Source organism: Aptenodytes patagonicus, chromosome 5 (assembly GCF_965638725.1).
Source record: "Aptenodytes patagonicus chromosome 5, bAptPat1.pri.cur, whole genome shotgun sequence".
Classification (NCBI taxonomy): domain Eukaryota; kingdom Metazoa; phylum Chordata; class Aves; order Sphenisciformes; family Spheniscidae; genus Aptenodytes; species Aptenodytes patagonicus.
The window spans coordinates 33,776,548-33,791,085 of record NC_134953.1 but is presented as its reverse complement, the minus strand read 5'-3'; the positions used below and the strand labels follow the sequence as shown (position 1 = coordinate 33,791,085).

The 14,538-nt window shown below is 44.1% G+C and overlaps 1 protein-coding gene across 5 annotated transcripts in view; it reads right to left on the bottom strand.

Moving 5' to 3' along the window:
• ALDH18A1 (aldehyde dehydrogenase 18 family member A1) overlaps positions 1–11,246 on the bottom strand; it is a 40,330-nt gene extending 29,084 nt beyond the window's left edge. For 2 of the 5 annotated variants that reach the window (XM_076339290.1, XM_076339293.1), the window contains exons 1-2: positions 1,921–1,963; positions 1,516–1,639 (exon numbers count right to left, since the gene is read on the bottom strand). In XM_076339290.1, coding sequence (XP_076195405.1) covers positions 1,516–1,609 — 94 coding nt within the window. In that variant the 5' untranslated portion in view covers positions 1,610–1,639; positions 1,921–1,963. Of the gene's footprint in view, positions 1–1,515; positions 1,640–1,920; positions 1,964–9,980; positions 10,087–11,203 lie in introns of those variants that run through there. The other 3 variants (XM_076339291.1, XM_076339294.1, XM_076339292.1) reach the window with 3 other exon arrangements.
• Between the last annotated feature and the right edge of the window lie 3,292 nt (positions 11,247–14,538).

Below are 14,538 nucleotides of genomic sequence, written 5' to 3'. Positions count from 1 at the left end.
TTATACATTACTGTATAGTATTTGCCTATTCCACACAGTATTACCAGAAAGGAGTAAAAACAATTTATTCCCAATTCTCTTGGCTAGAGCTTCAGGGTTTAGAAGGTTCCAGGGCGGCAGCTGTTGAGGGATAACCAGTACCTGAAAACAAACCACTTATTCTTTCAGAAAAACAAGGAAAAAAGACGACGATTCTAGAACAGAGAATTTCATTCATCTCCACTAAAGTCCTAATTGCTAACCTTGCTCTATGTCTGCATAAACCTATCTTTTTTAGTTATTTTAGACTGGACTGAGATGTGACATCATCTCCCATGTTACATATGCAAAACATTTCTGGTGATGCAAGCCCATTAACTTGCTTCATATGCAATTATGGAGAAACTGATATAGCCATCCAGTCAACTTTTTGGACAAATAGGTTTCTAGGCATTTAGTTTTCATATCCAGTACCCTGTCAACAGTTTCACTTCCTTAATAAAGGAGGGGAAACATATGAAAAAGACTTAAGTATTTGGCACTGCAGATCCTTTTATGTAACCTGTATGAGGCTTGCTTCTCAGGAGTAAAGCAGCAGAATTTCAAAGTACACACGAGCTGAACAGGATCACAACAGAAACAGTGGAGAACAAAAGAAAACTGTGATAAATGCTCAGTCCAGCTTTAGCATGCAACTGATGAAATAACCAGAGTTGCTCCAATACCGGATACTGACTACTGTCAATACTAAGGAATAATTTTCATAGTGTTAACTGAGTAGTTTACTGACTTTAGAAAACGTGGAATATTTAGAAATACTACAAATGCAGAAGTCAGAGCTATAGCTCAGAAAAAACAAGTTTAGTATTTTCAAGATTTCAACATTTATTAATTCATATAAATATCAACAAAAGACAACTGTTAACACAGACCAATGGGAAATTAATCTTGCATACAACAGTAAACAGTTAATCTCTTGATCTAATAGACTCTATCTATCCTTGCCTTCTCTATTTCAGACCACTAATCAAATAGACAGTGAATGGTTCTCTCAAGTTAGGTTTTCAGGAAACAACTATTTACAGGGCACCTATGTATTTACACCCAGGTGTCCTGCAAGCATCTTTCCACTTTTATCTAAACAGAATAAATTTGAGCTTCACACCTTGCTTTACTCAAGACATCTGTGAGCTGAAAATGCAGATGGGGGAGCAGGCATAATCAGATCTTGTTTTCCAGGAATGTATGAGGTTGAAATAAAGAACTTTTACAGTAGCAGTACTTTCACAACTGATTTTTTTTGCTTGAAATGCACATCAGAATGAAAAATACACCCTCTCAAACATCCAGCTGAATATTATAAGGGAGAAAGTAACATTAAGAAAGTAGAGCTTCAACTGCAGCTCACTCCAGAGGTTGTAAGTTTTGAATTATGTTAATGAGGTGATTTTCCTTTCAACATAGGAAAGAGCATAGGCATGCCCAGACACATACTGACCAACGTTATTAGAAACATGTGCTTTCTCTCATACATACATAAACGGGAAATGGCTGCGATGGCATGTGGCGATAACACAAAGCACCATCCAGGGGAACGGACAAGAGGGCTCAGAGCAGCTCGACACAACATTTTGAGATGCCTTCTGCAAATCAAGGGTATCTGTAAGTTAAAAGGAAGGAGGGGGGGGAAACTGGTTAAATATCAGTGAATTTCCATCTATGTTTCCCTCCTCACCCAGCCCCCCACCCCAACTCCTTTGTCCTGCACAGTCTTAACACAATTTCCTTGTACAAGACAGCCCGCTCTCTATATTTTGCAGAATTCTCAGACTGTGACTTAGAAGAACTGAAGTCCCCTGTTCCCTACCTGCTGGCAGATCATTAAAGGTCAAGAACAAAACATGGTTCCCCAAGAAGGGAAAAGACTATTAGTGAGTGTACCTACAATGGAGAAAAGTCATAACTTTATCCACAGAGAAGCCTGGAAGAAAAAAAAACAAACAAAAATGTAGAGAGGTTGTATCATCCAGACTTCTCCATACACCCCACAACAGAGCATCTACTATACTTCTCATAGGGGATCTCAGCCATATTCAATATAGAAGATATGCTGATTCACTTTTCCCTGCGCACTACCAAATGACAAGATGTTAACCATGATTACAAGTAAGGACACCAATTTTCAAGGTATTTGGCATTAGTTTCTCTTGACTGAACTCGTAAACACTCAGGATTCTTGTAACTCAAAATCCACTAGAGCAAGTACCCAACAAACAAGAGATACACAATTAGCAACTTCCTAACAGGTCTAGTTGAAGTAATGCAACTAGTATCACAAAGGAAACAAAGGAGATTAACAAGAATCCAGTTCTCCCAGACAGTGCGTAAGCCATGAAAGCTCTCCCTCCCCTTTTACAAAATTTTGCTTCCTTTACTTGCTTTCAATCTATCCCTCTGCACCATTGGATCAGAGCAAACAACTTTGTACAAGCTGTGGTAGGGAGAAGGTATTGAAGAAAGGACAAGGAGAGCTCATAGTAACTGCATTGGAAGACTGCTATTACAAATACCATGACAATTAGAGCACCTGGCAGTTCTGGCATATGTGTACATGAACACTTGAAGTTGCTTCATTACCCTGCATCAGTGTATTATACCTCATTACAATCCTTACCAAAATATACACCCCTATATAAGACAAGGGAGACACCAGCAGATAATGGTTCTTCTGTTTTGTCTAGTAAAGATTACATAGCACAGCATTTTAACAATATTAATCTGCAATGTCCCTCCAGTTCTGTATTTCATCTGAAATGGCAGTCTTGACCACTGCCAGGATGAAGACAAAGGATTCTGAGCAGATGATACAACTGAGCAAGTAATCCAAGTTTTCTTCTCATAACAGGGCAAGCATAAAAGGAGCTGGTGAACAGTACCGACTAGACATTCCCTCCTTCAACCCTTACCAGGCACCTCATGCACCTGCCTCTGGGGGGTACAACAGTTCCCACTGTTCATATGTCTGGCTGTTTGACTCTTCCATCTTGATGTTCACCCTGGCATCTACTGTCAGCCATCATCTTCCCAGTAGGATCTTAGTTGTGTCTCAGGGGGATGCTCAGAGTCCAGCAGCTCCTGACAACCTGAACTGGCAAATGGCAGGTCCTTTATCCAGAACCCCTTCCTCCACAATTATCCTGAGTGGAACTGCCTGTTCCTCTTCAGCTCCCTTCACAGACCATCTCCCATAGGGAACAGAACCAGGCACTCTACCTGAAGTTTCACCCCCAAACATTTCCTGTTACAACCTCTCCTGTAGGCCTTCGACTCCCACTACAGTAATAATCTTCACCTGGTGTTGCACTGTCATTAGAACACAGACCCATACTAGCTAGATCAAGCTGTGTTGTCTCCTTGGTTGTTCCTACTGATCTGCCAGAGAACCACTTCACATTCTCGCTACAGGGCTGCTTGCAACTAAGAGCAACCTTGTCCTTCTGGAAGGCTTCCTCCTGTTTCTCTTTGTCAGAGACAACTTTGCTAAGAGCGAGCAGGCAATGAGGAGTGAGAAGTGGCAGACAGCATGGACCTTTTGAAGGAAAAAGACTAGAAAGAAATAGCACATTTTTGAAACTAGCTTGTAAGAAAAGGCAAGGAGACTAAGTTAACAAGAAGACAGAAATGGAAATTATAAAGCAGCAGCAGACATCAAGAAAAGATAAAGAGACACATGAAATGGGAATGATGCTGCCAGAAAGCACAGACAGAGCACAAGGCACACTGTAAATTACAAGCTTTCTTTCAGGCTAGTTCGAGGCTGCAGAAATACTCCTTTCTCTCCTCCCATTCAATCAAGGATTTAAAGTTAATTTCAATCCTCATTTTCCATTCCACTCCCATTTCCACCATTTCCATACCTGGGTTCTGGTCTTCAGTAACAAACCAAAAAAAGGTACATAATTTAAAAAAAAAAAAACAAACAAACCAAAAAGCTCTGCCTTACTTGGAGGGGAGGAAGCAATAAAAAGAAATGCAAAATGCATTACTCAGGTGTTTCTCCAAGACTCTAGCATCAGCTTAAAAATTTATTTTTTTCATTACCAGGAAAACCTACTCCTTCTAAACTAGTCTCCAAAACTGACTCTTAAAAATATCATTCTCCCATCATCTGTTTAAATAATAAAAGTTTTCCTTATATTATCGCTCACAGAAAGTGATACTATTGGCTAGTTTTCATGAATTTATCATCTTCACAACAGCTGTTAAATAGCACAGTATGTTTAGATTCTGTTCCAGATCAGCATAAAGAGACTCAGTCACCTTCCCAAGCAATCAGAAGTCTCAAATGCTCAAACTGGTGCCTTTAACAACAACAATCTATAACACTGATTTTTCAGTCTGTTGGCTGCAGGCCCATGGGATGTCCACAACTATTTGCAGTGAGTTGATAAAATAAAACTAAAACTTTTTTTCACAGTTTTATATATAAATATATACTATATATCTCAACTAAGCATTAGGACATTCCACAAGTGAAAAAAATCTGGAAACCAAACTCCTATAGAAAGAGCTATACTGTACTACACTTAAGCAATTAAGCAGAGATAAACCAAGTTCCAAGGAAATGTACAAAATTTTAATGAAGTCAGTCTTTACCATAACACAAGTAAGTCCTCTGTAACATTCAGAGGGTTTTGTTATTTAAACAGCTTTGCTACCGTAACAACTAAAACTTTTGTAAGAAAAAAAAAATCTGCAGTTCTTAGTGCAAACTCAAAACCAAGAAACCTTCCCAGAAGGAAGCCAGTTCAGAAGAACTGACTAAAATAAAGCTTCAAATAAATTGTCTTGAGAACAGTTCGCACATAGCTTTGCCCAGGTTCTACAGAAGTTATACACAAAGAGAACAGGCAATTCAAAGCAACATGTACCCTGCAATTCTTTTCTACCAAGAATCCATTCCAGCAGGACAGTGTGGTCACGGCAGCCTGCATCTATCGGTGTTGCCTTGTGCAGCAGAATAAAACCCTGCCACTGGCCTGTTAGAACCGTTCAAAATATCACTTAATACTTTCAATCTGAGTATCTCAAAAAACAGCATCAGCGGAGGTTCAGTATTGTTCCATTTTGTTATACCTTGTCTATAAATAAGTTAAGCAGCACAAGCAGGGCTGTACAGCAACAGCACTAGAGACACACTAGGGCCTCCAGCTGCCTGCCCCGGAAAGGGCAAGCCGAGGAACCGAGCGATCCACACTAGGGGCAAGCAGCAGAACCCACTCAAGCACAGACAGGAAGTTTAGCTTAACAAAAGTACAACGGCAGACATACTACTTGTTGCACATTTATCAGTGACACCTACAGGCGTCACTCCTTGTCCCAGCACTTAGGTCCACCAGAATTTCCGTACCTGACCCCTCCTGCTGAAACCGTGACCCAGATTTCTAAGAGAAGCAGCACCTGCAGGGAAACCAGGAGACAGAAGAGGCCGCGCTCCCGCAGAGGCAGCCGGAGGCAGACCCAGCCGGCCCGCCGCAGCCAATCCCCAGCCGCCCGGCAGCAGGAGCCACATCAGCGCTGTGAGCATGGACTGAAAGCCAACCGCCAGCTGATGTAACCTCAGCGACTCCAGCTTCATCCCTCCCACCAGCACGCACACCTTCCCATCCTGCTGTCCCAGCAGATGATGTAATTCTACTCCACGTTGCAGCACAAAATCCAGGGCTTTACAAGTTATAGCGTTAACAACTGTTTTCTGTCTAGTCCCAGACTAGTCCAGACAGCCCTACCCACAGCACAGGCTGCCTAGTCATCTCCCACATCCAGCTTCCCTTGACCTTGATTCTCCCTGTTCTCAGATGTTTGCAGTCTGATGCAGGCAGCAGATGAAAGGGATCTGTAGCCAAACTTCTGAGAGTGGCTTTACTTCCTCAGGCCCTTTACCTCCTTTGTTTTCTCCACTGTAACAAACAGGTCCCAAACCCCTCCACAAGGGCAAGAGTGCTGGCTTTGCTCTTCACTTATCTCCCATATCCCATTCGCATTCATTTCTAAATTAAAAGAATCATAGAATCCTTTAGGTTGGAAAAGACCTTTAAGACCATCAAGTCCAACCGTTAACCTAACACTGCCAAGTCCACCACTAAACCATGTCCCTAAGCGCCACATCTACATGTCTTTTAAATACTTCCAGGGATGGTGACTCAACCAGTTCCCTGGGCAGCCTGTTCCATTGCTTGACAACCCTTTTGGTGAAGAATTTTTTCCTAATATCCTCCCCTGTCACAACTTGAGGCCATTTCCTCTTGTCCTATCGCCTGTTACTTGGGAGAAGAGACCAACACCCACCTCGCTACAACCTCCTTTCAGGTAGCTGTAGAGAGCGATGAGGTCTCCCCGTGATAAGGTCTCCCCTCAGCCTCCTCTTCTGGAACAGTCCCAGTTCTCTCAGCCGCTCCTCATAAGACTTGTTCTCCAGACCCTTCACCAGCTTCGTTGCCCTTCTCTGGACACGCTCCAGCACCTCAATGTCTTTGTTGTAGTGAGGGGCCCAAAACTGAACACAGTATTCGAGGTGCGGCCTCACCAGGGCCGAGTACAGGGGCACAATCACTTCCCTACTCCTGCTGGCCACACTAGTTCTGATACAGGCCAGGATGCCATTGGCCTTCTTGGCTGCCTGGGCACACTGCCGGCTCATGTTCAGCCGGCTGTCAACCAGCACCCCCAGGTCCTTTTCCGCCAGGCAGCTTTCCAGCCACTCTTCCCCAAGCCTGTAGCGCTGCATGGGGTTGTTGAGGCCGAAGTGCAGGACCCGGCACTTGGCCTTGTTGAATCTCATACAGTTGGCCTCGGCCCGTCAATCCAGCCTGTCCAGGTCCCTCTGCAGAGCCTTCCTACCCTCGAGCAGATCAACACTCCTGCCCAACCTGGTGTAATCTGCAAGCACTGTTATCACTGCAATTAGTAGAAACCATAAATCTATAGTTTCTCATCTTCAAAGACACTACAAAATTCATAGTAGCTCCTCAGTTCAACTCAGATATAGTTATACTGTCTTCTGTCTATACCTGTTTTACCACTATTATATTCCTATTTTCCTATTAGAATTCAAACAAATTCCAACAGCACCAATTCTCATGTTGTTACAAGACAGTATTTGGGTTTTTTGTTTGTTTTGTGAGATATTTTTGCTTGTTTGTTTGGGGGTTGTTTATTTTGTGATTGTTTGGGTTTTTTTAAATCTTTAACATCACACCTTCTGGGATCAGGAAACAATCTTCTCTGAAAGTCTCATGACTGTGGGGAAAACCTCATGAAGGGTGAACAATATTCAAGTGGTGGGGGTAGGGTTCAAGACACTTGCAAAAACCCCAGTGTCTCAAGAATTAATAGAAGACCCAACTCACTATTATCTGACATTAAGATTTCACTACGTCCACACAAGGGAAAACAAACCAACCCCCCAAAAAAAAGCAAAATAAATATAAGGTCATCACTTTGTTAGAAGACTATCTGGAGATCTCCACTTCACCAGAAGTGGAATTTGTTTTAATCATCATAGCACACATAAGCCCTGCTCTCCCCTCCTCCCCACTCCAATTATTAGCAAAGATAAACCTGATGGTATAATTGCAGAATAAAGACAACGCCAACACCAGAATGTTGGTCAGTCACTCACAAAAAAGACAGAACAGTGACTAAAGATATATCACAGCAGCTGATTTTTTTATTTTAAGCCAAGCCTTCATTTTGATTTTTAAACAGCTAACAAGAAACAGGAATGCCCTCATTTTAGGCTCACCTGGCGAATTTTTAGCACGCACAACTTCTTTGAACTGTGCTTCCAAATAAAAAGCAACAGATTCCCCTCAACCCCTGCAGATACTGAAGAACTGCTTTTCTTTTTCAAACACCAAAACAGAGGAAGAATTGGTAAGAGAAAATGAGCAGAAACTAAATCGGTACTTTCATTTGCCACATGAAACCAGCTGTTTTTATGGAAGGATGCTTGTTAGTGGCAAGGAATCCTAGATTTCCTACCTGCTCAGCAGTTATTTACCTCAGTGTACAGCAGGCACAGTAGGAAGCGAGCAATGGAAAACTGTGGTTTCAGATAGTTAAGGGTAGTGAATACCTTGAGTAATCTTAAAGAAAGTTCCATCTTCGAGAAGAAGCATGGAACCATCCTGATGGTATGAACAATCTGTGTAGGCAGACATGCTGCAGTCCACCTTCAGTCCTAGACACAATTGCAACAAACACAGGTGTATCTCTGTGCAAAGACTTTATTTCTCCACCTAATTAAAAAAAATTCGAAAAAAATAAATCACACAGAGTAGCTGCTTTAATCAAGATTACTAAGTGAGGAACATAAAGACACAGGTTAATTTAATCAAGCACTAGTCCTCACTAAGAAACCTCAAAATAGGGTTAGTTAGCATCTTTCAAGCATTCCCTTCCTCCTAACATCATCTCTCTACTCTTGCCTGGATCAAACCTGGCTACTTTCTTCTACCACCTGTTTTCAGCACTGAGCAGCAAAACATCAGGTTCTACCAGCTGTTAAGGACAAAGATGATAGAACTAGCATCCCAGTTCTGTTCCAGTTTCCCTACAGCCATCAAATGAAGGTTGTACAAGTGCCAAAGATCATTCAGGAAAAGCAATGGAGACTGAATGAAAATTTTGTAATAGCTACGGTTAGTAGAGTGACAATAGTGCCGCTAAGCGACAAGATGCAAATCAAGTACCTGGACACATGTTCATATCCAGGAGAAACTGTAGCCAGGGAAACACAAGAACAGAATGAAAGAAGTATGAAAAGTGTAGACTGAAGTCAGCACTCTTGTTTAGTGTTTCAGGAGAAAGACTGACTTCTATATTTAGCACCCTGAGTGTCAGCCTCCCTTCCAGAACCTCTTACAGAAACTTTAGCTGCACTTTTTCACCCTACTAATTTTTTTTATTCATACCCTCCATATCCAAAGCCCCATTGTGGAACCTCTTCAACAACTGCCTTCTGGCAACAGTTAAGCCAGCCAGCCACAACTTCCTAAGAAAAACTAGGGAACATTCACCCACTGTAGGATTTACTTCTAAGCCCCTGTCCTATCATTTCTCCAAGAAGAGCACCACTCAAAACAGCATTCATCAGCATCTCAGCCTCAGGGGACTGTGCATGCTCAGCTCAGCATTCCCTCCAGTTCCTTGTTTTTAAGCCATTTGCCTTTACCTATCTTTCCTTTTTTACTCTCTGCCCTCACAATGTGTTCCCCTCTTCTTTTGGGGTTAGGGAGAAACAAGATGGCATTCAGCTTCTATAAAGGATAAGCTGACACCCAAATCCTAATGGGGAAAAGAAGAAATAGAACAAAACACATCAGTAGAACAGGACCCTGCCAGATGCCCAGATAAAGTACATGGGCAGGACAAGAAAGCAATTAAAACTACCTGAATACTCTCCTGGTCTCCAGCTTTGTATGGCTCTGGGGCTATTCACCTTCTCCACACCACTCATGATTTTATAGACTTGTAGAGCACTCACCCTCTCATTCCTCTCTCTGCTGTGATGCTCAAGTTGTCCCTAAACAATTCTAGCACCAAAAGTACACCAGTTTTGCCACCCCTCCTGCTCAAAGCTGCAGTTCCCACCCCCCTCCGCAAAACAGCTTGATCATGGTAATATTCTGGTCAGAGACCAACTGACCCACCTGTCTATACAATCATGTGAGTACTAGCACCAGCAAGAGAGAAGCACAGCAACTCCTTAGGCTGCAACTAATAAATCAGTATAGGATGCTCTTGCTCCCCTTACATCAAGGCTATTTCACATATACAATCATCTCCGTTGCTCTTCCTCCACCTCCCCAGTTATCCTAAACAGAGTACAGCATATTACCCAAGGGAGTCCAGAACTGCACAGAGTACTCAACCTTAGATGAAGCAAGGATTTATATAGTGGCATAATACGGTCTTTTATTCTGCACTTCATCCCTTACCTGATAATTTCTACCATTCTATTTGCTTTTTGACTTTCACTACACCATGAACTGACTTTTCAGAGTATCATCCACAGTGACTCTCAGATGTGGTCTTCCCTGGATGCTGCAGAAAAACATAAAAATATCATTGCTTTAATATTCCTACTAATACAACATGCAACAAGAGCAGCTGAAAAATTACTGAAGTTAAGCATGAAGGATGCTCACTCTGCTATTGAATACACTTCTTATAACAACCCTGGCAAAGAGGAGCTTAGAAAAGTAAGGTAGGACAGCAAACAAACAAACAAAGCAGTTAATGCAACAAAAATTATTCACTGACACAAATACAGAAAAGGTAATATACTTTCTAAAGTGACTAAATATAAATACTTTACTATAGAACAAGGAGAAGAAAACTTTATTTTAACCCTTTATAAATTGCTTCTCAGCATCATCAAGAGCAAATCTGAGAAGACAAAGAAGGTAAACACTTCCAAGTATCCATCATTTTTTAGGGTACAGAGTCAGCACAGATATAAGCATTTATGGAAGCATTTTATTTTTCATTTAAGAAAATAAAACTGTTCTTGACTTCATAGTACAGAGACACTTGCCAAAGGCTTTTGGAAAACCGTGTAAGCTTTGCTCATTAAGTCTCCTTTATCTACAGTTTTATTACTTCTTTCAGAGAGCTATCAGGTTTCTTAAAAAACCCTCTAATCTGATCCTGTTCTATCTCCTGTGAAGAAACACTAAGCGAACAACACAGGCTTATCACAAGAGTTAGGTCAAAACCTAGGTAATAACTTTTATGTGTCACACAAGTGTCAGGAGCGCTTAAATATTTTCTTTGGGCATGGAGAAATCTTGTAAGTAGACACAAGAGACGAGCAAGGAGAAAGAAATCTCAAGAGGGGCAACAGCTCTGCTCTCACGAAGCCCCAGAAGAATAAGGCCAGTGCAGCTCTTATCAATTAGTCTAGTGCTTCCAGGGGTCCAAACTGCAATTTCACTCTGCCCGTAACTCCACGCAGCAGCAATGCTCTGCAGCCGTCACGAAAATTTGAACCAAAGTCTACAAGGCTGTGCGTACAGTACGTCTACAGTTTTAAGGCTTAGCTCACTTGTTTTTTTCCCCCCCCTCACGGAACCCTCATTCCTCTGCTGCCAGCAATAGAGCAACCGCTCCCGATCCTCCAGTCGCAGGAGGGGAACCAGCAGCAACCGCTTTGACTTACTGCGGAGCGCCGAGGGAAGGCACGGCCCAGCGCCGCCCGCGCCGCGTCTCGCCCCTCCGCGAAGGGGACCGTCGCGCTCAGCTACGGGCGGGCGCGACAGCAGGTCCCGCCTCTGCGACCTCCCCAGGCGGCAGGACCGGCCCCTCGGCCGGGCCCCGCCGCGACCCCGCGGTCGCAGCCCAGGCCGCTCCCCCGCCCCCGGGCAGCGCTCGCGACCGCGGCCCGAGGCTGCTCGCCAGCAGCGCGGCCGGCGCAGCGCGGCCCCACTCACCCAGCCGACGCACCGGCTCCGCCTGTGGCCACAGCCGCCCGCCGCGCCACGTTGCTTCCGGTCCGGCCCCGCCCCGCCCCCGCTAGGGAGGGAGGGCGGCCTGAGCCGGTAGCTTCGCGCTCGCCTGGCGGGACTCCTGCCAGCGGCGTTCCGGCGGGGGAGAGGTGCTCGGGCGAGCGAGTGCTCTGTGGACCGGGCCCGCAGGGCGGCAGCAGAAGGAGCGTTCCGCTACAACTGGGCGCAATCGCGATAGCGGGACGCCAGCTTCGCCAACGGCGGTTTTTGTCGAGTTCCGGCTCTGGGCGGAGCCGGGAGGTAGTTTATTTTGTAGCAGAGCCCCTGCTGCGGGCAGCACGCGGCGAGGGAGAGCGCCCGCCCGGCCGGCCTCAGCCAGCCCCTCCCCCGGCTTCCTCTTCAGCTGGGGCGCGTCAAGTTCCGTTGGGTTGTTGCACCTGTGAGCCGTTTGGCTGTGGTTGTTGGCTTTGCTGAAGTGAGTATTTAAGGATTTCTTGTGTATTAACTAGTTTTTCCCGTTACAGCCAGCGCGTGCTCTTCGAGTGCGATCGCTGCTGAAGGGGCCTCTCCTCTCCCCGGCTCAGCCCCGCCGCAGGGCGCGGGAGGAGCCGCGGTGGCTTCGGAGGCTCCGAGGGAGGCTGAGGGTGAAAGGCAGCTACGCTCGGGTATCGGGCAACGTTAACTTGTGGCTCACCCTGACCGTCCAGTATTGATGTCGGTAGGACTCGGACTCCAGCACAGGTGGGTGTAAAGCAGTGCTAGAGGGAAGTGTGCTTTCTAGGAAAACTTTCAGGCGCGAGGTCCCTCTGATAGGAGGCATTAGTGACACAGTGCATGCTGTGCCACGTGGGTCGCATACGTGATCTTGTCGGGAGGACTGCAAACGTGTCGCAGGATCATGTTTACGTATTCTTACAATAATTGTTTCTTAAGGTGCATGGACATACAGTGGCACACTGGAAGAGTAAGTTGAGCCAGATGAAGAAGCCAAGTATTAGGAGCACAGTATGTAAGACACCTCTCCTTTCGATACAAACCCTACAGTGGTTAGCAGTGGCTAAAACTTGGCAAACAAATTTAACAGTGGCTCATGTACTTAGTGCCAGAAGAAAATGGAAGCTCACTAAGGAGCTTATAAAATTTTTTAAGATGTCTCCTGTAGCTTTTTTTTTGCATTTTATTTATATTCTTACATTATAGAAGGGGAGAATGATCTCAGAATATTTCATTTCAGAAATTCACATTCTCACTATTTCTGTTTGTTGGGTGGGGGGGAAGAATCTATGATGAAAGCAAGAAGTGGTACTCTGAAGTGGTACTCCAAAGTGGTACTCTTTCAGACAGCAAGAATGAAAACACTCACTGCTTTTCACTTCCAGCATGACAACAATCTGACAACCCCATAGAGTGATCTTAAGTAAGAGCTGGGTGGGCAGCCTGATTCACATCACTACTAACAATGTACTTCATTAACTTTCTGTAACTCTGCTCCTACTTTGTAATCCAAAATTGCATCTTTCACTCGGACAAGGTAAAAATAGACTTACCATCTCAAAACAGGACACATTGGAAAGATGGTTTCAGGTAGAATGCTGGCAGCAGAGAAGTTATGCAGCATTGTCTCAGCCCTTTGACATGGAGTGTAAATACCCCATTCTGTATATCTGACATACGAGTCTGCCTTGTGTGTGACATCGTCATACTGCTGCCTGATATTCAATTGCAACAGAGGCCGTTTAAGTTCAGGCAGTGGGGAAAAACATAACATGACAAAGTAGACACTGAAATAAACTGTCATAGGAAACTGCAGACTCTAAACTCGCATCCATATGCTAGAACTGAACATGCCTTAAGTCAGGCTAGACCAGGTTATAGACAAGGCTCTTTCCAGCTCCGTTTCCTGCAATGAGGAAATGTCAGAGGAGCCAAATGTGTGCTAGAAAATACAACATTGGAGAATTACAATAGTAAGGTGATGCATTCTTATAGCACTTCCATGTATTTGCAGCTCATAGAATAAAAAAAATCTCTGTAATCACCTAATTGAATTATCTCAATAATGCGGAAAACAGAGATGCCAGATCCTTTTCATTCCAGCTGTATCCTGACACACTTGGCAACACAATGTCTGGCAAGTTTCTCCAACTAACCCGTTGTTCAATTCAGTTACTGTCACCTCTGAATTAGTTTCCTGGATTCCACAAATTAGGAGCACGAGAGGATATGTGACATATGCTACAAATGTGTTTTGCCTAAGCTTTGCAAAGATATTACAGGCACAGTTGAGAAGCCACGTCTATCTAAAATCAAAGCTTGTTGCTGTACTGGTACCACCAGCCATATGTAACACTAGAATGCACGTGTGTTCAGACTGGCTTTCATGGGCTGCCCCAGAATCGGAAGCAATGGAAGCAGCAGACACTTGCGCAGAATTCTTTCCAAGCTGTGTGAGCTGGCACAGGCAGGACGCAGGAAAAACCACAAAACTACAGATGAAATGCAAAGAGTAAATTTGTTTTTGTCACCTCACCAACGGGGAATCCCTGAAGCAGCACCTGGGCAGGGGCACACAAGCAGGAATGCAGGCACTGCAGAGCTCAGTCCGTGCTGGAGGATCAACAAACCTGCTGTTTTCACCTGTTTATCAAGGATTCAGGCAGGCGTAGTTTACCACTGTGCTCTGATCTTTCCCACAGCAGGGCAGGAATCTCAAGCATGTTCGAAAGGGTGCCTCTAAGTCTATCACAGGCCTATGTTATCTAAACACAGATGTCCAATACACAAGGTCAAAGAACAATTAGTATGATATATGTGTTTTTCAACACCCCAGCTGCAAGTCACTTGAGTGTGTTTACAATCCTCCTCACCAGTCTTCCATTATTTTCCCACACAAGCTAATAAACCATGCAAACAATCAGAAAGTTAAAATATGTGACGTTACCCTGTAATCTGCATGTTTTAGATGGGTCATGGTTTTGTTTTATTCATGTTATCTCCTTTGATATCCTGACTAATTACAAGGTTTTCAGTTTGTTTTTGCACTCTTCTG